Below are 20,918 nucleotides of genomic sequence, written 5' to 3' on the forward strand. Positions count from 1 at the left end.
CCGTGTCCTGCTATTGTCAGCCCTTTCCAAGAGTTTACTCGAATGAGTGCAGCCAGGAGTGAAACGATTGACCTCATATATTAATTCTTAAATAGAATCTGTCAATGACAAGTGAACGGAAGAGACAGTCCGCCGCATTGTCACCTGTACAACAAATGCTCTATACACGGTTATGACACCTATTCTGATCTGCACGTATAAGGAACAGCATTACGAGACACTGAAAATAACAGGAAATCTCTTTTCCAATGCACTTTGGAGGGTCGGTCGTGCTTCATTTCCACAGATCTTTCACCACGGAGCATCCAGCGAAGGGAGACGAGTGGTATCGAAGTGTACAACGTTTGGCCTTTGCAAATAAATGCAAATACATTCCTGGCACAGCAGTCATTTTGGCAATATCAGCAAGCAATATGCTTGGATAACAGATCTCCATCGGTGCAACTGCAAACTCTTCTTTACGGAGCCACCCTGGGCCGTTTGCAGCAGCCTGCAAGGGAAGAAACAGTCTGAGCAGTCAGGAAGTCCCAACAGCCAACTTGAAAACCACTGTGAGACAGCAATTGTTGGATGCTGAGCTCCAACCCCTGCGTGATGGGCAACAGCACCTGTTTGTACTCAGAGCCTTTGACACACAAACAGCTGCTGCAGAAATCAAGGAGAGCTGTTCTGTTCTCCCAAGCTGGCAGCAAACACCACCACCCCCTTGTGAAATGCACACAGGGCACATCCCCCCTTCTGCTGGGGCTCAACACACATACACGACCCCACTCCTGCCCTCTCCACACCCGGTAATAACACCCCCAAGTGGCTGGTTGTGATTTTGCTGGATTAATCCTGTTTCCAGAGCTCAGAAAAGGAAGAGATTTGACAAACTGTCTCCCATTGCTCTGAAAACCTAAAGCAACTGTGAAGGAGATCATTGACATAATGAATGTGCCTAGAGCAGCCCAGGCAATCCACAAGCATAGGAAATAGTAGAAGCACAATGCTCATCTTGTAGCAATTCCAGGCAGGTTTGTGTGGCTCCCGAATTAAAGTACAAGGTCTTACCTGGAAATCATTAATTAGTGAGAAGATGATGTGTTCTGAGTCACCTAGAATAACCAAGATATAGAAGGATCAGTTTGAAGTCGCTACCTGCAATTCAAAGCATTCCCAGGGTGTTCCCAGGAGCAAGAAAAAGGGAAATGAGCAGGACAAAAAGTGGTACAACAACAGAGAACAGGCAGCCAAGAGACCTCGCCACGAGTCTCTCACTTCCTTACTGCATGTGCAGCCACTCAGCAACTGCTGACACCTCCTGCAGGGAGCACACGTGTGTCTTTGATGCACTAGCAGCCTCGTTTCCTCATTCTGGGATTTGACTATGCATGTTTTCACATGCTGGCAATGCAGACCAATCTGTTAGGAGTCCTTATGTTGAACAGGTAAAACCAGACACCTTTGATGAAAACACTGGTGATAACCAACACTCATCTACTGTATTTCTTATTCAGGCAGGTGGCTCTATCTGAAGAGCCAATAAAATAATGTTTAAGTCCGTATAGATGATGGCTGTTTGACTGCTCTGTGTTGTAAAAGATGGTAATCCCTTGCTTTCCAACACTGCTCTTTAGGAAAGGACACACTAACTGTATTTTTGACACCTGAGCGTGATCACAAGCACTAGAAACAGAAGATCTATCTGTAACTTGAAGTCAGGTAAGCCACCCTCCCCTAAACAGCCTGCAAGTGTCAGTAAAAGGGAGCAGGGGGCCAGGCACCCAGATGTGGTAGATATCACATCTGAGTGATATATATGGGGGAACACCCAAGGTCAGGGGACAGGACCCTGAGCACTGATGGAGCTGTGCTGTCCATGTTCATTGTAGGGCAGTGGGAGCAGATGGCCTTTAAAGGTTCCATCCCACTCAGATGATTCAATGAATAACCACACAGGGCGAAGCACTCAGACATGGCATCAAACTCTTACCTGCAGATGGCCTTTCAAGTTGGCTGGCGTTTTATAATCCCCCTTTAAAACCTATGGAAAAAAAGAAGAATAGTGACCCCTTCTTGGACAATGACTGTACAAACATCAGCAAGTGTACACTGTTAACTGCAGCATATGTTCCAGGACTGGTGAGCCAGCAGGGACCTGAGGAGCAGCTGTTCTAGTTCAAGCTGGGATTCTGGACAACAGCAGGAGGTCTCTCCCTTAGTGACTGTTCACCCAAATCATTTGTGTCCTGAAATGGCTCAGCAAGCACAGAGAGAAAGGAAGAACTGCAAGAGCCCAGAACATACAGACTGTGACTGGCTCCAGGGGAGCTCCTCTGACCTGCCAGGTTTGTGCTACAGCTCTCCACTCTGCAAAGACAACAGGGAACAGCATTCTCTGCTTCCAGAAGCGAAGCAAAGGACGCTGTGTCCAAGGGCACTGTCACGGGGAGTGCACACAAGGAATCTGATCTCAGTTTGGGGAGAACTGGTCCAACCCAAAGCATGACAAATCCCCTCTGTCCGGTAAATGCTGCCTGTGGCTCTGCAGCCTCAGAGACATGAGTCAATATTCTAAAAAAAAAGAAAAAAAAGATTCTTCTGGTTTAGCCCAAATGCATTACAAGCATCCACTCACATTCCTCATGGGACAGCGGGAGTGGCTGGTGAGCTGCACACAGACTCAGCACTGCTTAAGATTCTCCTGAGGTCAGACTGGAGTTTCTAGTGCCAATAACAGCCAGATAACATCACAACCAGTAACTCCCATGTCTGGGTTAAAGAGTGGGGCTGGTCAGGGAGGGAGGGACAGGTCAGGATCTGCCACAACAGAAGAAATGAACACTGCCACAAAATCACAGGGAGCAGAATCAATCTGAGCCACAAGAGGTTCAAACTACTGTACGGTAACTCTGGAAATCATCTCGGTGGAACTGAACACCCATCATTCACAGCTTCCCAGAAGGAAACAAGCTTTTGTTTCTCTGCTGCTCCTTTCTGACTCTGGACAGAGCTCCTGGGGACGGCTGTGACACCCACCCTGTGCGTGTTGTTGACAACAAGTGGGTCTGGGTGGCCATAGTTGGGTGGATTGGCATATGGGTCGTAGCCAAGCCTGGCGAGCATGGGCGCTATGTGGGCCATGTCCTGCAGTACATCCCCTGGAATGTGTCCAATCCATTTAGACAACGCCTCCATGTTCACTGGCTTGATAACTTGGTCCGTTGATCTTTCTATCCTGGAGAAAAAATATCAAGGAAAAAGCAAACCAAATTGCTGTCATTTGGATTTCACAGATAACACCGGGCTCAGACAGAAGTGTCTCCAGTTAGCCTAGCTGCCAGCTGAGCTGCTTTCAGTGCCCCAGACAAGCATGCAGCACACACACAGCTCCGTACCCTCCATGCACACAGGCTGAGCTGCTAAGGCACGGTGGTGCTGCTGCTGTATGAGCTTCCTGCAGCCCTGAGCTCAGGTCTCAGTGTGACTACAGGGACACAGCACTGGGATCCATCCTGCATTGGGTGGCTGCTACCAGCTGCAATCAATTACATTTTGCTAAGTGGGTCCTAAGCCTCTCTTAGAAAAGGAACTGTGGAAAGACCAGGAGAAGGTGGGAGAAGCCAAGCAGGTCTTGGAGCACTAAAACAGGCAACCAGGAGGGAGTGCTCGGGTGTGTCTCCATGGGAGAAGGCACTCCTTCTATTCTGCACCAACTTTGGCAGGAGTTACTGCCCACCCCTGAAAGTGATTCATCAGCAGCAAAACTGCAGAAGGGAGATCTGAGGATGGGTGGAGAAAAGAAGCATTAAAGAGCTCACGTTTCTGAGCAAGCAGTTCTTTTCAAATTCAAGATCCAAGCTACTTCTGCACTGTCAAGGGAGATGAAATACGACAATCACTCGCTTCCTGCCTGTCAGGCTGCTCCATTGCATACATCAATTGCTAATATTCAAGCCCTCATTTACTAAGAAACACAGAACCAACTGCAATAAAGCAGAGTGTGCTGCCACTTCTACCTCTGAAAAGCACCCACTGACACAAGCAAGGAACTCCTGCCCCCACCCCAGCACACACTCACTTGGAAAGAGACACTCCGCCAGGCTTCCCTATGAGCTCCTCATGGTGCAGCACGGTGTCACTCCAGGAGATACCCAGGAACTTCATGATGGTGTGCATGGACTGCTCGGGGTGCAGCACCAGCTGCTCATAGTAAACGGGCAGGCAGCGAGAGCGCCCTATCTCCAGGCACTGGGAGTACATCACCTCAATGGCTTTGTTCCACTTGGTCAGGCAGTCCCGGTAGCTGTTCAGGTCAAAGCCTGCTATTGTCACCTTCCGTGTGATCATGGAGTGGACCGAAGCACGGCCATCTCGAACCATCAGGAGGAACTTGGAGTTGGGAAACAGCCTGGATAGGTAGACAGAGGACTTCAAGGTGAACGGGTCCTTGTTGCACAGATACCTGGCCGGCTCGCCGTGCTTGGCGATCACCTCCAGGATAAAGGCCTGCATGGCAGCATCCAACACCTGGTCTGTCACCCCAGCTTCATCCAGGCGCATCTTCTCTCTCCCTGACTTGGACCAGGCCTGCCGCATGGCCAGCACGCGGGGGATGATGCGGGTCTCCTCCCCGCAGCGCACCTCTGGGTGGGCATCCAGCATGGCCCTCATCAGCGTGGTGCCGCTGCGGGGGACTCCACCGATGAAGATGAGAGGCATTTCCTTGCTGTAACGGTACTCCACGTGGTTGGAGTCCACCATGACCAGTTCCTCATTCTCGGGTCTCATCAGCCTGTGCCTCCTCTTGCTCAGCACCTGCTGGCACTCCAGGACCTGCTGGCCGAGGTGTAGCGTCACCATTAAGGCCACCACCGAACCCACCACCAGCAGCACCCGCCGCATGGTGACCCGCATCCTGTCCTGCTGTGCAAGGACTGCACACCACGTCACCACGCTTCAGTTTGCAGCCGGAGAGCGTTCAACCCAGCGGGCATCTGCAAGAGAGAGAGCAGCTCTGTGAGCAGGGCCGCCCGCAGCCTGGCCCCAGCAGCTCCTGCAGACGCCCACACCGTGCCGAGCTGTCGTCATCCCTTCTACCTATCAGCAGATTTCAAGCTAGGTGCCTTCTGCCCAGAACGTAATTAAAGCCCGCCTCGGAGCACACCCAAACAGATTAGTTCTTGGCTGGTTTTGTCCCCAGAATCTCAGGTTTGTGGCCGGAGCAAAGCTCAGGGGAGTTTAGGAGAGGAGGGATCCTGCTCACCCAATCCATGCAGTTTCGCCTTCTTCCATCTATTCCTTTTGATCGAGTGTGAATTAGGTCAGGAGGAAAAAAACCAAACAGCTTTCTTTTCACCCAGTAAGGAGTCTTCGGGGTTTGCTCCATCCTGCACGAACCCCAAACCTCCCAGGGCAGCTCCCGTGCTCGGCACGCTGCCCTCCTTCCCTCCTTGCCAACCACCTGCCTCCCTCCCTCCTACGTTTTCTTTAGTTTTACATACGCCGCCACAGGGGAGGGAGGAAACTGAAAATAAACAGAAAAACAAAAGCAGCAGCTCACGCACCTCTCAAGGCCTAAATCAGAAAGAAGCAATTACCCATTAGGGTGAAACAAGCTAAGAAATTAAAATAACGCCAAGGGTAACACGTCAATAATGGCAACCTGTGGTGTGTTTAACACCTTTCTCCCCCAGCCTGACTTACACGAAGTCCCCCCCAGCACTGAGGCAGTGTCTGCTTGCAGGCCATGGCTGCAGGAGTGCTGTTGCGCAGTGCTGTGCTGCTGCCTGCATGGCTCCCAGGAGAGCTGGCACTGCTCCCACCCCCTCCTCCTCTTCCCCCCCGGGTTTGTGAGTGCAGGTTTGGCAATCCTACCCCGGGGTCACAGCGGGATTTCAAGTTCTTTGTGATTACAGGGCTTTGGTGAGTGGAAGGAACGAGATGTCCGTGCACTTTATTTTACTGACAATCAAAGAACTGCTTCAGAAAAGCTCCTTTTCCTCTCCACTCTTTTCATCAAAGAGCTCATTTAACCAAGCGCCTTCAAGTGGGGAGCAGCCAGCAGGGCCTGCCCGGTGCCAGCCCCATAGCAAACAACCCTCCTCATTAGCAGCCTATGCCAGGGTCTGTCCCACCCCAAGGTGACACAGCTACCAGTGCTCTGCATCACACAGCCCCATGGCTAACTCCCCATCCATCCACTCTGTCATCTCACCAGACGCCAACGGTTTCAAATGCACGTCCACACGCTGTGTAAAAGCCAAGAAGTCAAATGCTGATCCATTTGTTTAAACCAGACGTCACACGGAACAACAAACAGCACCCTGGCTTTTGTCCAGCCCCAAGTCAGGCCCATTAAAAAGATGAGTGCTGTCCGCTCAGCCCTTCTATCTCCATCTGTCTCACTCATGTAAATGTATTCAAATGTTCGCCCTAAAAATCATTGCTAACGGCCACAAAGACCCATTGCAGCACAGAGCAGTGGGAGTGCTCAGGACATCAGGGCAATTGGAACCACTGCAGCCATGCAGGAAGGAGAGAGGTTGGTGGGGAAGTGACAAATGAGGACACCAAAGTTCCTGCAGGCAGAGTGCCTTCCGTATTTATACACTGACAGGACCTCCACAATGACAGGGCTGCAAGCCGGGGAAGTGAAATATTAACAGAGCAAAGTGTGGACGGATGGATGAAACATCCATCAATGGACTCCAGGTACCATGGGGGAACTGGGTGCTCCGGTGCGGGCTCCAGGCATGCCTTACCTGCCCCTTGCAGTTCATGGTGCTGCCAGCCAAGCTTCGTGCTGAGATGCAGATGGCTGTGAGAACACCTAGCAGGGAAGAAAAATCACAGGGTTGATTTGTTTGCTGATCACAGGCAGCCCCCACCCAGCTGGTGGGGCAAAGCTCAGCCCCATGGTGATGTCAAAGCACGTGGCTCAGATCCCCCAGGTGCTGGTTCAGGGGCAAAATCCAGCACTGCAAGCATCCACTGTCACAGCAGTTACTATCTCCCTGCAGCTCTACACTGCACTAAGCAATCCTGCATGCATGGAGCAACCCAGGTACCATGCTAACTGCAGGGCTCCTGACAGCATCTCGGTGAGGGCACAGCTGTGTCCCTGTGCACACAGCACTGTCCCTGCATGCATGGCACTGTCCCAGCCCCGGAGGATGTTTTTGAGAACATTTCAAGTACAGACACTAATTGTTATTCCAGCCACCCCAGATCCTCCTCCTCCTCTCCTGCCCAGCTGGACGTCACACAGCCTCTCTGCTTCAGCACTAATGGGAAACCAGAGGGAAACTCCACCCAGCACCAATGGTGCAACGGAGCAGAGCTCATCTGCAGCACATGCATCACCCTCCATCCCCACAACACTTCCTGCTCCTCTCCTTCAGCCACGGGATCTACCCTGGATGAGGCTGCAGGGCATCTAGCAGCACCCACACACAACTCAGAGCTCCCTGGTGCAGTGGTTTAACAGCTGCCCTGCTCCGGAAACTCCTCCAGCTCTCACCCTCACAAACACAATGTGCACACACACGCACACACACACATATAGACTTGCAGACTTCCTTCCTGCTGCAGCACAGGGCTGTGCTGTGCCATCGTGTGGTCACAGCAGTGTCCAGGCACAGGCAGCACCCAGTCTGCAACACAGCACTGCCTCCAGCCCATTCTTCATAGCAGAGAAGCGTTGCAAACTATTGCAAACAAGTGACAGAACCAGCGAGAAGCGTGATGTGATCCTAAATTACTTTACACCAGTCCCAGAAACCAGATGCGAGTGACTTCCTGAAATGATAGAGGTGTGGCATGGAAAGTTTTAGCTCAGATCTGTGGGCTTAATGAGGGATGAGGAAATGTGAACATCTCCATGGAGGAGGTCAGCAAGAAACACGCCAATGGACCTCATGGGCATCCTTCCATACTGGCAATGCTTACCCTGCAGCATGCAGGGCTGCAGTAGCTGGCAGCACCAAGCAGCACCCAGGGGTGCAGCCCCAGGTCAGCACTGCAAGGAGCAATGTTGGCAGGGTGCAAGGAGCCAGGTGTAGGGCAGGGCCCACATGCATGAAACTCTGCTGCTCAAGGGCACCAATGGCATCCACAGGAAAACACAAACAGTTGCTTTCAGGGCCCCCACGTGACAAGAACAGCACCATGCAGAGCAGAGCGTTTTTTGCTGATTCAAACTAAAGATGAACCGTGGGCCACAGAGTCAGACACAGCAACAGGAACCAGAAGCCAACCCTGGTACAAACAGATGGATTTTAGACCACTTTTGGGTCACGAGTGTCTTTGAAAATCCCCAAATAGACCAAGCAGGGCTGCGGTTCACACATGCAGCAGCAGCAGCAGCACTCCAAGTGACAGAGCCACTGAAAGGCAGCACCAACCCCAGCAACATGCAGCCAGCTTGTCCAGGGAGGAGGAAAGACCCCAATATATCATGTGCTGCCTTGTCCCCATGTCCTGGTGGCAGCACTCTGCATTCCTGTGCACCAACAGGGCAAAACAAAAGGCTCCCCATGAGCGTGGGTGGTCAGAGCGTGCCATGCAACAGGGAGGAAAAAACATCAAAGGAACTGCTAGAAAAAACACTCCCCATCTTCAAAACAGTATTTCCAAATCCACATGCCAAAGCATAAGTGTTAACAAACTGCATTCCCGCATACACGGAGATCACGGCTTGCAAAGTAAAGGTTGTTTCTGCAAGAGAAACCCCAAAACCTCAAATTTGCTTAAGAAACATAATCAAAATATTTTATTTCCCTGTGATGCAACGCTAGAGATATTCCTGCCCCAAAGGCACTGCTGAGCACAGAGCATGGCAGTGGTACCATAAAGCAGCAGGGAATGGGAGCTCACTTATACAGACAGTGCTCCAACAACCCTTGTGCTGCAGCCTACTGTCTGCAATGCACAGGGATGGGAGGGTGCAAGCAGGGTACCCTAAGGGTGCCCAAAGGGGAGAGCAGGGGCACAGGGCAAGGAGCAGGAAGCAAAAACCTATATGGAGCACCCTGCACTGAAAACCATGCGCTGTTCTTGTGCACACTGCATCACTGCGTGCACTGAGCACCCCGCACTGGGTGCTATGCATTGAGCACTCTGCACCACCACCTTGTGCACACACTGCTCACCGAGCATCCTGCGCTGAGTGTCATATACTGAACATCCTGTGCTGAGTGCCACATCCGAGTGCCCTGCACTGGATGCTATGCGCCGAGCACCATGTACTGAGTGCCCTGCACCACCACCTTATGCATGCTGCTCACTGAGTGCCATACACTGAGCACCATGCAGGATGCCTTGCATTGATCACCGTGCGCCTGGCACCACCCTGTGCACCCTGCACCGAGTGCCCCCGCATCACCCACCCCATGCACACTGCCCACCGTGCATCCTGCACCGGGTTCCATACGCTGAGCACCCCGCAACGCACCACCCCGTGCACAGCGCTAACTGCGCGCACCGTGCGCTGCGCGCCCCGCACCGCCCGTCCCCGCTCCCACCTGCCGCTGTGGCTGCGGTTCACGGTTCCGCTGCTCGGATCGGGTCGGGCCGCACTCCCCTCGTTCGCTGCCGCCTCCGCCAGCGCGGAACGGAGCGGCGTTAACACACGGCAACGTCACGCGCAGAGGGGCCGGGATATCCCCGCGCAGCGCACCGCCCCACCGCGCATGCGATCCCTGGCGTGCACGCGTGTGGCTGCTATGCGCGTGCACGGTGCGAGTGTGCGTGCTCGTGGGTGTGCAAATGGCACGAGCGCAGCGCTGCGCTGCTTTGCGTGTGCTGTGTGCGCGGTGTTGCTTTGAGGTTTTTGGGTAGTTTTACATGCGTGGTTCCATGCACGGTGCACAACGGGCTGGGGCTGCCCCTTTGTGGGGGGGGGGGTCACACTATGAGGTTTGCAGGGAGAGAATGGAAGACGAGACCGAGAGCAATGGGAGCAAAGGGAAGGAGGGTGACGGAGCGAGCCCTGGGATGCACGCAGCAGGCAGCTCCATCGTCTGATCTGTTTAATTTGCCTCGAGTACACGCGGCGGCGGCAGTGGAGCGGTCGGTAGACACGGATAGTGCCGGGGGAGCGAGGGGAGGGCTCGGGGCCGAGCTCAGTTGGAGGGAGCCTCGGGGGTGACAAAGGTGCCCTTCTGGTCCCACTGCATGTCCCGGATGCGGCGGATGGACTGGATCTGGGGCTGGAAGGCGCACCATTCGTTCCAGTGCCTGAAGTCCCCGGTCTCAAAGAGGTACTGGTAGCCACGGTACCCGGGGTACTGATACCCAACCCAGCTGCGGGGAGAGCAGACAGAGTGCTAAGTGTCATACCCAAACCCCCCTGGCATCTCCTGGTGCAGCCCCTGCTTACGTTCCACTGGGCACCTTCACGCTGCCCACGCGGTCACAGAAGCCATAAGCCCAGAGGCTGGGCACGTCGTCCTCCTGGATGTCCATCTTGTTGCCCTTGAAGTCAGCAGACTCGTACAGGGAGATCTTGTGATCCTCGGCCTCCTGGGGGGGGACAGCAACGTTGGGACAGGCAGATGGTGCCCGCGGTGCCCGGCGTGCTGAGCACTCACCATTCGGATGGGACGCATGGACATGAAGCAGTCACTGCGGTAGCTGCTGGACCAGGTGTCCCAGCGCGGGTACTCGCCCTTCTCCAGGATGAACATCTCCCCACGCATGTTGGCTTGTTCATAGGCCACCCAGCTGGGGATGGGCAAAGTATGGCACATCAGGAGCCCTGTGGCCCTTCAGCACTACAGGCAATGCCCAAGAAGCAGCTCCGCTGCAGGGCCCTGGGGTGGCACACTGTGTGACATGCTCATCCCTGTCCTCCTTGGGTGCCCAAGCTTCTACCCTTACTCCTGTTTCCCAGGCCTCATCCCACCTCCCCAATGCTGCTTTGACCCCATCCCTTGCCCAGCTCCAGCCCCAGGTCCCCACTGGGTCCCCACTGTGTCACTCACGGTCCGGAGCTGACGATGACACTGCGCACTCTGTCGAAGCCGCAGTCTGCCAGGTTCAGACACTCGCTGGTGAATTCCATCTGCCTGCCCTGGAAATTCTCTTGCTCATAGATGACAATCTGGGAGAGAGCAAAGGGATTGGACCCTGAAATGCTGCTGTCCCTCTCCCTGACACTTTGTCCTTCCATTTGGGGACACATACGCTTACCCTGAAAGCTTCCGTGGAGGGCTCTTCCCCTTTGCTGTTGGTGACAGGAGTGGGGTCGGAGGATGGAGCTGGCACCGGGGCTGCCTTCTCCTTGTCCTCTGCAGCCTGGCCGGGAGCAGCGGTTTTTGTGGTCTCAGACATCGCGGTGGTCAGCTCGGGTCTGGGGACAGAGGTGCTGGGGGGGTCAGTGGGGACACAGTCCCAGTGGTGGTAGTATTGGGGTAGGGGTGAGGAGCTCCCCGAGACACACAGGACACGGGTCCTGCCTTGGCCACAGGAGGTGCCAGCTGTCCACAATCCCCAGGAGAGCCCTGAGTGTGGCCCCATTGCTGGGGGTACCTGGAGCTCCCTGGGGCCGTCCCACACAGGCGTGCATGGGAGCACAGCAGGCAGCAGGACAACCCTGGGGCCACCGATGGGTGGTGGGGTGGGAGGAGACAGCCCTGCTTTGGCGTGACCTGCAGCGGGCACCCCATTGGTTGTGCCACGATGGGGGATCCCAAGGAGGGTGGGACCCTCCTTGCACCCCCCAGTACTGTGCTGGTTCAGGATGCTCCAGGAATGGTGGGCACAGTGTGGGCACAGCCGAAAACCCGCATTTTCCTTTCAATTTCCCCCCCTTGGGACTGGCTGGAGCAAGTGCCACCACCCAGGGACTTTCTCCTCTTACCTGGGCAGCTGCTGCTTCTTGTTGGAGGGAGCAGGCTTGTGTTTCGGGGTTCAGCGGGGCCCCCACTTTATAGCCTGGCAAGGGCAGAGCGCGGGCGGGCACACAATGGAAGTGCCAGCTCATCAGTGTCTGTGCGGCCGCCCAGTCATCACATCCTGCAAAGCGCTGGGAGAGCTGGAAGCCTCTCCCCGGCCCTGTGCCCAGCCGCTGAACCCAGCACTTTCCTTTATCCAGCGGCACAACAGAAGACCTGACCGCGCCACTTTGCTGCACGCCGACACCGCGGCCCTTCACAGGGCATATATACCCCTGGAGCCCACCAGCACCTGGCTCCAGCACTGCTGCTGCTGCTGGGCATGGTTACACCAGCCCTGTGGCTGCCCCCAGGTTGCCCAGGGCTCCATTCATAGCCTTGGGCATCTCTAGAGATGGGGTACCCCCAGCTAAGTTGTGAGAGTGCAAGACAGGGAAAAAGGACGCAAGATTGTGAAATGCTTTGAGCATTGTGATGTGTGATCAAGTGATGTGTGATCAAATCAGCCATTTTCTGGAATGTCTTAGTCCAGAAAAACAGTGTTCTCCTCTAAGGATGCTACAGCTGACAGCCCCTGCTTTCCCCGCTCCCTGTGCCCACTGCGTCCATCCCCACTCGACAGCCAGTTTTCAGCACAGTGAACACTTGCTATGCACATTTGTACCATTCCTTGTTCTCCTCTCAATGTGCTGCATGGGAGCAAATCCCACCTCGGTGCAGCAGTGCTGTGTCAGCTGCTGGGAGGCAGGCAGAGGGGGCAGGGGGGGGGCACCTGGGGGCACCCTGCCAGCAGCTGCTTTCCCTGTGCCTGCTGGGAGCCTGCAGTCCCATCAAACCCTCAGCAGCATCAGTATGAGCTTTCCAGCATGGACAAAGTAAATCACCCATAGCTGCGCATTCAGCGAGCCCACAGCCCTCATTCAGAAGCTGCTGCTTTCGTTCCCCTTGAGGGCAAAAGTGTTAATTCATAGTGGTGCAATTTCAGCTGCATCACCTGGGACGTTTCCCAAAATACCAAACAAAAAGCATTCATCGATCTCTTTATCTCTTCCCATCTCTTTATCGACCATGCCGTCCCCCGTGGCACCGCTGTGTGTGTTGCACTGCTGCTGCTCCGAGTGCTCCCCGGGGTCTGCTTCCTCACCGTCATGGTGGACAGTTTTCATGACTCTTGGCTTTCAATTTGCATTCATTTTCATGGTTGTTAGACACGTTTCTATTTTAAGCTGCATTTCTTCCTCTTAGAGCCAGGTGTTTTCTTAACCACGCTGCTGTGCTGGTGGCTCCTGAGTGCTGATATCCAGCCTCCACCACCCTGCAAATCTACCTCCTCTCTTCCTGCTCCTGGTTTCCTTCCCGGCTTGCAGCCATAGGGGTGCTCCTGCTGCTATAGGGGTGTTCTGTCCTCACCGCTGCCTTGGGATGATGCAGTAGGGGGATTACTACAAGCAAAAGCAGAAGGTATTTAGGTACAGTGTGGATTCTATGGGCTCTTCCCAGGTCTCTGAGTACAGAGATAGGATCCATAGATCCATAAATCTTCATCTGCACCACTAGGCCACTCTAATGCTTTTGCAAATTGGTCCCTGGCTTTGCCATGCTATTGTTCCCTGCTCTGTGCTCTGTGCATGGGGCAGGAGGAGGGCATGGCTGCCCTAGGGACGTGCACAGACCCTGGGTTATGTCACAGCCCCTGTCTGGTGTGCATGGAGCAGAGCTGTGGTGTCCCCGAGCTCATGGCTCTCCCGCAGTGTTGCCTTTGTTCTGCCAGTCCCTCCTCCTGCCGTGTGCTGAGTTAGGGCTTTCTGTAATGCTCTCCTGCCCCGTCTCTATCTAGAGGCTATAAAAGCTCTGCCAGACAGCTGCTGTTCACGCCACCTCCAGGCTCAGCACTCATCCCCAGTAAGCACAGAGGGAGAACAGTGAGGACCCCAAGCCTCCCCCTGGCCACCAGGGCACAGCTCCTGTCCTCCTGTCCTCCTACGCAGAGCCACGATGATCCAGCGCCGCAGGTCGTCCTCTGGCCTCTGGAAGGTGCAGGAAGCAAAGGAAGGCTGGGAGCTCAGCCCGGGCCCCACACAGAGCCCTGATCCATCCCTGCTCCCCAGATCGTGGTGTGGGATGAGCCCTTCTTCCAGGGCAAGCGGCACGAGTTCACCAGTGAGTGCTACAGCACGCCGGAGCGTGGCTTCAACACCGTGCGCTCCTTCAGGATCGAGAGTGGGGCGTGAGTGTGGGGCCAGGGGGTCCTGTGGGGTGGGGGGGTCCCCAAGATGCTCACCCCTGGATGCTCACCTCCCGCAGCTGGGTGGGCTTCGAGCACTGCGGCTTCCAGGGGCAGCAGTTCGTGTTGGAGCGTGGTGAGTATCCGTGCTGGGAAGCGTGGAGTGGCAGCAACGCCTACCACGTGGACAGGATGAGCTCCTTCCGCCCCATCACCTGTGCTGTGAGTAGCACCCAGTGCAGTGACATGCCTGGACCCCGTGCTGTCCTCATCCATTCTGATGCATAGCTGTGCTTACATGGTACATCTCGGTGCAGGAGCACGGGCACAGCCAGCTGCTGCTGTTTGAGCAGGAGAACTTCCAGGGCAGGAGGGGGGAGCTGAGCGACGACTGCCCCTCACTGCCTGCACTGGGCTGGGGCAGCAGTGCAGTGGGCTCCTTCCTTGTCTGCTCTGGCGCGTGAGTAGTGAGGCAGGGCTGGTGGCACTGTGCAGGGACCACTAGCAGTGCCATCACCCTCAGACGCTGCTCCTCCTGCTCCATTCATGGCCAGGTGGGTCTGCTCACAGTACCCTGGGTATCGTGGCTTCCAGTACCTCCTGGAGAGTGACAGCCATGCCGGCGAGTACAAGCACGTTCGGGAGTGGGGCTCCCATGCACAGACTGGCCAGGTGCAGTCTATCCGCAGGGTCCAGCAGTGACTGCCAGCTCCACATTTGCAGGCACCCCCCAGACTGTGCTGTGATGGTGGCAAAGCTCAATAAAAGCTCCATTGTCCAACGTGGTGTGTTAACACTTGGAGGGTATGTGGGCTGGGAGCAGCAATGGGGTGCCACAGGGGTGCCCGTGTCCCCACCACTGCAAGGGGACCTGAGCCATCACTGTAGTTCCAACCAGACAGGAGAGGATACCGTGCTGCCTGAGCCCTGCTCAGGAGGAATCAGGAGCTGCAAGGTCTGGCAGGCCACAGCTGCATGCTGTGCACCCATCTCCATGCCCATATACAGCTCTGTACCTATGCACACATTTCTCCATACCTTTGCAAGCTTGCAAACATCCATGCACACACCTGAGCACACACCTGTGCACTCACGTATGCACCCCCACACCTGTGTTGCACCCCCATACCCATGGCAAAACCCTGCACACCTGTGCACTCATGCATGTGCCCATATACACCCCTCTGCATTCATGCATCACCCATCCAGCCATGCACACAGCAGCAGGGTGCAGCCTTGCAGACGGCAGTGCCCAAGTCAGGGCTTCTCTTCCTGTCCCTGCTCAGTGCTGCAGGAGATGGGGAAGCAGGTTGCTGGTGGGGGCTGCTGAGACACCAGCCTGTGGGGGAAAAGCAATAAGCTGAAGCTGGCAATGTGATGGGGATGGCTGGGCACTGCCCATGGGCGCCTGCACATGATGCACTGTGACACAGTGAAGCCCCAGCACCGCAGCACCCACAGCTGTTACGCTCTCCCCAAGCAGCAGCCATTGCCCTTAGCCCCCTCCTGCCCCAACCCCTCACCCATCACTTGGGGCCACGGAGATGGGGGGAGGGAGAGATGTTGCCTTGGCTGCATCTCCAGCATTAACATTTCATAGGCGCTGCAGCATCCTCCTGCACGTAGGTAGGGCTGTGGGGCCGGCAGGGGCTGCGGGGGAGGAGTTTGCATGGCAATATCTTGCACAGGGAATCTCTCTGGAAAGCTGCAGCACAAAGGAGCTGTACAGCAGCCAAGAGAGCATGCAGCCTACCGTCCCCAAGCCAGCCACCACCTGGAAGTCAGGTAATGCTGCCTTTCCCTTTCCCTCTGCTGTTTTCCAATGGGAATGTGGCCCTTCTCCAGGCTCAGGGTTGGGGGGCATTGGGTACATCCCTGGGAGCCCCCCGGTTCGATGCCCACAGCCCCGCATTGAGTACCAGCACCGATATTGATGGATGCACTGCTTGTTCGTGTTGTTTTTCAGAATCCTCATCAAGAATAGGGCTCGAGACAGGTAAATGGATTCTTGCCTCATTTTCAGTGCTCCTGGAAGGGAAGCAGGCAAAATACTGGTTTGCTTCTTTGTCTTGAAACCACCATTTTCCTCCAGGCCTGGTGCTGTTAGGTGTGGGGGGGTGTTAGAGGAGAGAGGTTGAGGATATCCCTGCTCTGACACAGCTCTTTCCTCTGCAAAGAGTTCATGTGACAGCTGCTGCCGGGCTCCTTTTGGGGAGCCATTTTCTCTCCCTCATTGTTCCACCACTTTTGTGTGCATGTCCATCTCATCCCAAGAGCCAGGAGGAATGAGATCCCCCAACCCCACAGGGACCCTTCCCCCCCTTTCCCCATTACAGCTCTGCTTCACAGAGCAGCGGCCGAGCGGTACGGGAACAAAGGGCGGCAGTGGGGTGAGGGGCAGCAGTGGGTTGGGAGGGGTGGAAGGGTGCTGGGTGGGGGCCAGAATAGATCCACTGATGGGGGAGGAGGGAGGAGGGATCATCCCACCAAGCAGAGCAGCAACAATGAACCTCAGGCAGCAAACAGCAGCTGCTCGGCAGCTGAAGTGCTCAGTCATCACAGAGCAGCCCCTCTGGGGCTTGGGGCCATTGTTGCTTTTCCCACATTGGCCTTGTGCTGTTTGTGCCCAGCAGGACATGGCCAGGCGGGATGTCTGCCTCCGTTACAGCCCATGAGCAGAGACTGTGGGCACAGCGGTGGGTCTGAGGGCACTGCAGGGTATGGGGTGCCCTCACTGCATGGCAGTGCCATGCTCCCCCAAGGCAGTGCTGAAACAGGGATTTCAGTGCTGATCCGAAGGCATGGCACTGCTCCTTGCTCTCTTGCTGCGTTGCTTGCTTTCTTTTGCAGCTGCTAATGACTGACCTGAGGTCTGTTCACACACAGTCCCCTGCGCAGCCCTCGCAGAGCAACAGCCGGATGGGATGGGGGACGCTGCACTGTGCCCATGTAGCCAGATTGCACAGGTAGGACCCCTGTGGGTCAGGTGGGAACCCCTTGGTATTACCCAGCCCTGTGCTCGCCCCATAACCTGAGAGCTGTCACAAGTCTGTGCAGCTGGGTTGTGCTGCCTGCACTCGGGGCTGCTCCTTCTGCACCTGGAGCAAAGCTGCCCTCCCTGGGATAAATGGGATCACAGCATGGGCTGTGTGCCCAGGGGTTGCTCCAACGGGTGCATGGCAGTGAGGTGGGGTCTGCTTCCTGGGTGCTCACAGCATCTCTGCTTCCCAGCACCACCAGCCCCGTGGCTCTGCCACAGCTCTCACCCGAGTGCAACAAGGCACAGGGATGTGACAGCCGCCTGCACATGGACACTGGAGCTGCCGGCCCCAGCGGAGCCACCTGATGCCAGCCCAGCTGCTGTGGGAACACAGCTGAAGAGATGGTGGTGGCAGTGCCTGAGGACATGGGACTGCCTGTGCATGGTTCTGCCAGGTGCTGGGGCCCTCTTCTTCCTGCAGACACTCTGGCACTCCTGGAGTTGTCCCCTCCTTGGAGCCCATCTCTCATCCTCATGGTGCCAGAGCTACACATCACATTGTATACTCAGGTGTTGAGTGCCCCACCAGCACGGTGACAGCAGCAGGTCCCTTCCAAGCATTTCATCAGGAGGGCTGCATTGCGCTCTCCCATCCACTGACACCTTCCCATATCCCATAATAATCCAGTGGCAGAGCCCAAAAACGCCTCCTGCTCTCCAAAGCCATAACCAGGGAGGTGCTGCCTCGTGTGGGGACTAACCATGCCCAGCTGTGCATGCGTGTGCTCTGCTCCTCTCCAGCACTAACCAGGCCCCCCCCCGGGCACCGAGTGCCCTATGTGATCACTAACCCACTAACACACCTGCGCATGCCCTACTAACAGCCCCGCTCTCACTAACAGCTCGCAGGCCTTAAAGGGGAACAGAAAAGCTGGGTAAGTACGGGATTATGTGGGGCACTGTGGGGCTGGGGAACCCAGACAGCATGTGGGGCAGGCAGGGCAGGCTGGGCAGCCCCTCTGCATGCCCCCTGCATGGGGCTGCTCTCTACAGCAGTGGGGCTGCAATGCCCAGAGTGTTGCATATGGTTCTGCTGCTGATTGGAAGCCCAAAAATGGTTTTATCAGCAGAAGCTTTTCAGTTCCTTTTTAAGCCAGTAGATCTCTGTGTTACTAACACATTCCTGAACTGAATTAAACAAACTAATCATTGCTGCTTTTCTCTTCATTTCTCTTCTAGTCGTATACGTTCTCTAAGTGCGACTGACGATGCCATGCTTCTCTTTACTAACAGCCTGCACTAACCTCTCCTTACTTCTTTCTCTCTTGCCTCTAACAATTGTTCTTTGCTCTTTAACTTCCCAGCGCTGTTGGCCATGACAGATGAGCAGTGGTCCCCACCCACCCAGGGACCCATGGCTGCTGACCCCACACTGCCATTGAGTGCAGCGCAAAGGGAGAGGCTCAGGCCAGGGCTGCTTTCAAAATTTCCCTATTGGTCTGTTGTTTGCTGACAAATTTCACACGGTTCAATGAGGAAAAAGAAACTGAGTGGAAAGGGGACAGTGCCAAAATCATGAGCAACGACTGGCAGTTGCCACAATAATCCAGCAAAGCTGCCCAGAAAGTAGCACGATGGCCATGAGCCCCCCAGCCCCAGTTCACCTGTCATGGAAACAGCCTCTTTGCATTAGTGCCCTGCAGACTCTGCTGGCTCTCTTTACTCCCTTTTTCTCTCTGCAGTGATCTTGTAACCCTGATGCATGCAGAAAGGTGGTGCCCGCAGTGTGCTCCTAACTAACCATGAGTCTTTGAAAGCTGGAGCTGCCCATGGGTTGGTACCCATGTCCTGCCAGCCCACTGATGGTGACAGTGACAGAGATGGTGATGAGCTGGCCAGAGGCACTCTGCCTTGCAGAATCAGTGCACTGCTAATGCTGGGGCTGGGCTGCGGCCCTTGCTTTGCTTTCTATAGGTCTGAAATTAGGTAAAACTCCCCTGCATCCGCATGGGGTTGATCATGATCCAGCCATCTGTCCAGGTTTGGCATGCAGTGTATAAGGGGTTGCCAGTATGCACAGGGCACAGCTCGCCCTGCATCCAGCAGATGATGGTTGTCCCTGTGCTGCCTTCAACCCCTGGGACAGAGGCCTGGCTCCTGGACCTGCAGCTGGGGAGCACTGAGCTGGCTGCCCCCTGCACCTCAGCCATGAGTGGGGAATCAGCATCTGCAGCACCCAAGGGCAAGCAGCTCCCCACCTCCTCCACATTAACCACTAACAATCCAATTCCTGCCCTCAGCCAGGCCGTGATCAGGAGGAGTTTTTGGGCTGATGCTCTAATGTTTGATTGAGGAGGATGCCTGCTTCTTCCTGATGGGGGAGCAGACACACCAGCTCTGCATGGAGCGTAGGATCCAAATGGGGAAAGGAGCAGGAAGATGAGGAGGACAGCAGGATGGGCCAGGTCCAGGGCAGGGCAGGGATCCCCTTGGGCAATAAGTTCAGGGCCTGGGGAGAAACCTGCAGCAATGAGCACTGCTCCATCCCTACACCATAAGCACAGGGCTATGTGCTCCAAGTCTTGCCTGCCTGGAGCTGCGGAGATGCATCCTCTTTTGTATTACCCCTGCTACCTCAGCACTCCTTATCCCAGCCCGGTGTTTTCCTTGGCTGGGAAACAGTCTCTCTGTCTATTCCCATTTCAGACCTGCCTGGAGATAGGTGGTGGTAAAGAGGGGTGTGGGACCCCCAGTAGTGTTGTGGGCAGAGATCCAGACAGCACTGGGGTACCCCATCCTGCCCAGGACACACCTTGTACCAGGGCACGAGAACTTCACTGTGTGTCACCTCCTCCTGCCCTAACTGTGCCTTGAAGGCCTGTGACTGGATAGACATCAGAGCCAGACACAGGGGTGCTGAGTCAGGCATGTCCCCAATAGCCTGTTCAATGCCCGGTGTTCCTGCAGTGCTGCTGGGTGCAGGGCTCAGTGCTGGCATGGGGTAAGAATGCTCTGGAGAAGGGGACATGGGGCTGAGGAAGTCCTTACTGCCTGTAATGTCTGCTGTGAACATGGCAAGTGTGCAAACACCTGTGTGCAGTGTCTTTGTGGGGCATGGGGGGCCAGGGATGCTGGGAGAGGGTGGGCTGACTTAGTGGGACCCCTGTTGGTCCAGATCCTGAGGAGTGGGTGCAGATATTGACCCCTCTGTTGCTGTCAGCGTCATTCTGCTGGTTGCTGAGGCCCCCATGCAGGAGCAGAGCCTGGGACTGCTGAGTCTCCAAGTCCTGGCATTGCAGCCAGTGGCTGCTCCATAGGGAGCAAAGAGAGCTGATGGAATTACACTATAGGCAGTGCTTGGTGAGGGGCAGCTCCCTTGCATGCCAGGACACTAAGTACATGGGACCAGGATGGATGATTCTCTCCACAGCCACCCCATCAACAGGACAGAGGGGCTGGGGAATTAAAGGATGTGTGCAGGGTGGAGGGGGGTGCTGCATCCCAATGCAGCTGGGGCAGGGCCAGACACTGGAGCAGAAACCTGTGGTGCATCCAGCATGCCTGGGAAGCACTGCAAGGGGGGCATTACTGGAGCTGGCAGCGCAGAACCCCCAATTCCAGCTGATATCAGGGTGCTCGCAGCAGGTGCACACCCATTGTATGGGTCTGGGGACGAAGAGCTGTGTGCAGCCCAGGAGGTTCAGGCACGGAGCTGCGGTACCGGCCGGGCCTGATGGCAGCAGGTGGAGCTCGTGCTCCGCCAACCGACAGCAACCCTCTGTATGCAGCCTCGCACTGTCGAGCCGTTGCGGTGACGAACCCGCAAAGAATTGTG

The 20,918-nt window shown here is 55.6% G+C and overlaps 3 protein-coding genes across 6 annotated transcripts; 1 reads left to right on the forward strand and 2 right to left on the reverse strand.

Annotated features, from left to right (window-relative positions):
- Positions 1 to 59: 59 nt before the first annotated feature.
- TPST2 (tyrosylprotein sulfotransferase 2) lies at positions 60 to 9,678 on the reverse strand. 3 transcript variants are annotated; one of them, XM_015878293.2, is made up of 7 exons: positions 9,507 to 9,678; positions 6,747 to 6,814; positions 4,064 to 4,979; positions 3,022 to 3,220; positions 1,976 to 2,026; positions 1,054 to 1,097; positions 60 to 490 (listed from the first exon to the last, which is right to left on the reverse strand). In XM_015878293.2, the coding sequence occupies exons 3-6, from the start codon at positions 4,897 to 4,899 to the stop codon at positions 1,068 to 1,070; spliced, it is 1,116 nt and encodes a 371-aa protein (XP_015733779.1). In that variant the 5' UTR covers positions 4,900 to 4,979; positions 6,747 to 6,814; positions 9,507 to 9,678; the 3' UTR covers positions 60 to 490; positions 1,054 to 1,067. The 3 variants fall into 3 exon arrangements, with proteins under 3 accessions (XP_015733779.1, XP_032303708.1, XP_015733780.1); XM_032447817.1 differs by lacking the exon at positions 9,507 to 9,678 and adding an exon at positions 7,053 to 7,900; XM_015878294.2 differs by lacking the exons at positions 6,747 to 6,814; positions 9,507 to 9,678 and adding an exon at positions 5,249 to 5,657.
- Positions 9,679 to 9,998: 320 nt separating this feature from the next.
- Positions 9,999 to 11,839, reverse strand: CRYBB1 (crystallin beta B1). Of its 2 annotated transcripts, none has more exons than XM_015878296.1 (6): positions 11,515 to 11,839; positions 11,176 to 11,335; positions 10,968 to 11,086; positions 10,575 to 10,707; positions 10,364 to 10,503; positions 9,999 to 10,287 (listed from the first exon to the last, which is right to left on the reverse strand). In XM_015878296.1, exons 1-6 carry the CDS (start codon positions 11,649 to 11,651, stop codon positions 10,107 to 10,109), a joined length of 870 nt encoding a protein of 289 aa, XP_015733782.1. In that variant the 5' UTR covers positions 11,652 to 11,839; the 3' UTR covers positions 9,999 to 10,106. The 2 variants fall into 2 exon arrangements, with proteins under 2 accessions (XP_015733782.1, XP_015733781.1); XM_015878295.1 differs by having other exon boundaries at positions 10,364 to 10,506.
- A 2,130-nt stretch (positions 11,840 to 13,969) lies between these two features.
- CRYBA4 (crystallin beta A4) lies at positions 13,970 to 20,172 on the forward strand (the record flags this gene model as incomplete). Its single annotated transcript, XM_032447819.1, has 6 exons — positions 13,970 to 14,106; positions 14,184 to 14,325; positions 14,421 to 14,563; positions 14,658 to 15,888; positions 16,070 to 17,069; positions 17,335 to 20,172. Coding segments are annotated over 4 exons (570 nt in total), but the record flags the coding sequence as incomplete, so codon positions are not given.
- Between the last annotated feature and the right edge of the window lie 746 nt (positions 20,173 to 20,918).

This window comes from Coturnix japonica, chromosome 15, assembly GCF_001577835.2.
Source record: "Coturnix japonica isolate 7356 chromosome 15, Coturnix japonica 2.1, whole genome shotgun sequence".
In the NCBI taxonomy this organism is placed as follows: domain Eukaryota; kingdom Metazoa; phylum Chordata; class Aves; order Galliformes; family Phasianidae; genus Coturnix; species Coturnix japonica.